Source organism: Oryza brachyantha, chromosome 3 (assembly GCF_000231095.2).
Source record: "Oryza brachyantha chromosome 3, ObraRS2, whole genome shotgun sequence".
Taxonomy (NCBI): domain Eukaryota; kingdom Viridiplantae; phylum Streptophyta; class Magnoliopsida; order Poales; family Poaceae; genus Oryza; species Oryza brachyantha.
In genome coordinates, this window is record NC_023165.2 from 23,213,451 (window position 1) to 23,215,606 (window position 2,156).

The 2,156-nt window shown below is 56.7% G+C and overlaps 1 protein-coding gene across 1 annotated transcript; it reads left to right on the top strand.

Moving 5' to 3' along the window:
* Positions 1 to 325: 325 nt before the first annotated feature.
* On the top strand, positions 326 to 1,933 carry LOC102706923 (transcription factor TB1). The gene has a single exon (XM_040522759.1). It carries the CDS (start codon positions 326 to 328, stop codon positions 1,445 to 1,447), a length of 1,122 nt encoding a protein of 373 aa, XP_040378693.1. The 3' UTR covers positions 1,448 to 1,933.
* Positions 1,934 to 2,156: the final 223 nt, after the last annotated feature.

The window sequence follows — 2,156 nt, forward strand, 5'->3', positions numbered from 1 at the left end:
CACATGAGCCGCCCATGCTGCTGTGTGCTGATCTGTTCTGTGTGTGTGTTCTACTACTACCATGAGATGAGACCATGAGACCACAGCAACCAAGGTAGTAGTAGTAGCTAGCTCGTCCTGAACAAGTCCTCGCTCTCTCTCTCTCTCTCGAGCACAAGCAAGCTGCAGCTGGTAGGCTGCCTGCTAGGCCTCGTGCATGGCCGGACACATCTGATCATAGGCCACTACTCCCCCCTCCGCCTCGCACGCTGAGAGAGAGAGGCCGGCCGGAGAGGGAGGCCAGCGCCCCGCCAGCAGCAGCAGCTAGGAGTCCCATCACTAAAGCATGTTTCCTTTCTGCGATTCCCCAAGCCCCATGGACATACCGCTTTACCAACAGCTTCAGCTCAGCCCTCCCTCTCCGAAGCCGGACAACCAATCCAGCTTCTTCTACTACCACCCTTGCTCCCCTTCCTTCGCCGCCGGCGACACGATCGGCGCGCCGGTGATGCACCCGTTCATGGACATGGAGCATCAGCAGCAGCCGGCGGCGGCCACCAAGGCGGCGGCGGTGGACGACGGCGCCGGCAGCAATGAGCAAGGCGTCGCCGGGGCCATCGGCGGCCTCGACGGCGACGGGGCGGCGGCCGCCGCGAGGAAGGACCGGCACAGCAAGATTTGCACGGCCGGAGGGATGAGGGACCGGCGGATGCGGCTGTCCCTCGACGTCGCCCGCAAGTTCTTCGCCCTCCAGGATATGCTCGGCTTCGACAAGGCCAGCAAGACGGTGCAATGGCTCCTCAACATGTCCAAGGCCGCCATCCGGGAGATCATGAGCGACGACGCCTCGTCGGTCTGCGAGGAGGACGGCTCGAGCAGCCTCTCCGTCGACGGCAAGCAGCACAGCAACCCGGCCGACGCAGGAGGCGGCGGAGAGCACAAGGGCGCCCACAACCACAGTAACGGGAAGAAGCCAGCCAAGCCGAGAAGGGCAGCGGCCACCCCCAAGCCACCACGGCGGCTGGCCAATGCGCACCCCGTCCCCGACAAGGAGTCGCGGGCAAAGGCGAGGGAGCGGGCGCGGGAGCGGACGAGGGAGAAGAACCGGATGCGGTGGGTCACGCTCGCCTCCGCAATCAGCGTCGAGGCGGCCACCGCGGCGGCGGCGGCGGCGGAGGACAAGTCGCCGACAAGCCCCAACAACCTGAACCACTCGTCCTCCACCAACCTGGTAAGCACTGAATTGGAGGAAGGCTCCTCGTCAACGCTCCACAACGGCGGCGGCGGCGGCAGCGGCAGCAGGATGCAAGAAATCTCGGTGGCCAGCGAGCCGAGCGACGTGATCATGGCCTTCGCCAACGGCGCGTACGGCGACAGCAGCAACTACTACCTGCAGCAGCAACAACAGCAGCAGGATCAGTGGGAGCTCGGTGGCGTCGTGTTCGCCAACTCGCGGCACTACTGCTGAGCTGATCCATGGATGGGCACCTACTACCAGCCGCCTATCCACGCACGCACGGTACGGCACTAAGATCGACAAACTCCTGCAGCAACATATATATTATCCTTGCTTCTCAAGAGTAATAATTCTTGCTGTCTTAATTAATCCGGGTGTGTATTGATTCCCTCTTCATTATTTGTCGCCTTATCCGGAGTTGACTGTGAGAAGACGATGAACTTGGTTTGGTCATCGCATGGTGTCCATTGCATACATAGCTAGCACTATCGTGTGATCGCTGATTCATCAATGGAGTCCAGTATTAATCTGTGTGCATGTTCTGTAAATTAACTGATAATTAAGCTGTATACCTCGATCAAGGAGGGTATCAAACGATGCCTCTCCTGAATGAGTGAAATACAGCTAGTTTATTATAGTTTCCAAAAGTTGAGACTTATTACTGTATTAGGTCAGATCTTCCTATTCCAATCATTAATAAGAGGCAGCATGGTGGATGACCCAGACTTGCAGTAGTGTTTTAGTTCATCATCAGATGTTCATAAAATAATTACACTTCTACTAGGAATGCATGTATGATGGATTTCTATACCAACAGCTGATTAACAGCTGGTGTGCCTCTGGAAAAAGGTTGTTGGTCATTTTTTTTTATTAGCTCACAATATGGTTAATTCCACGAAATTCAGCTAGTTTGTTCCTAATAAACCACACTAATTTCCTG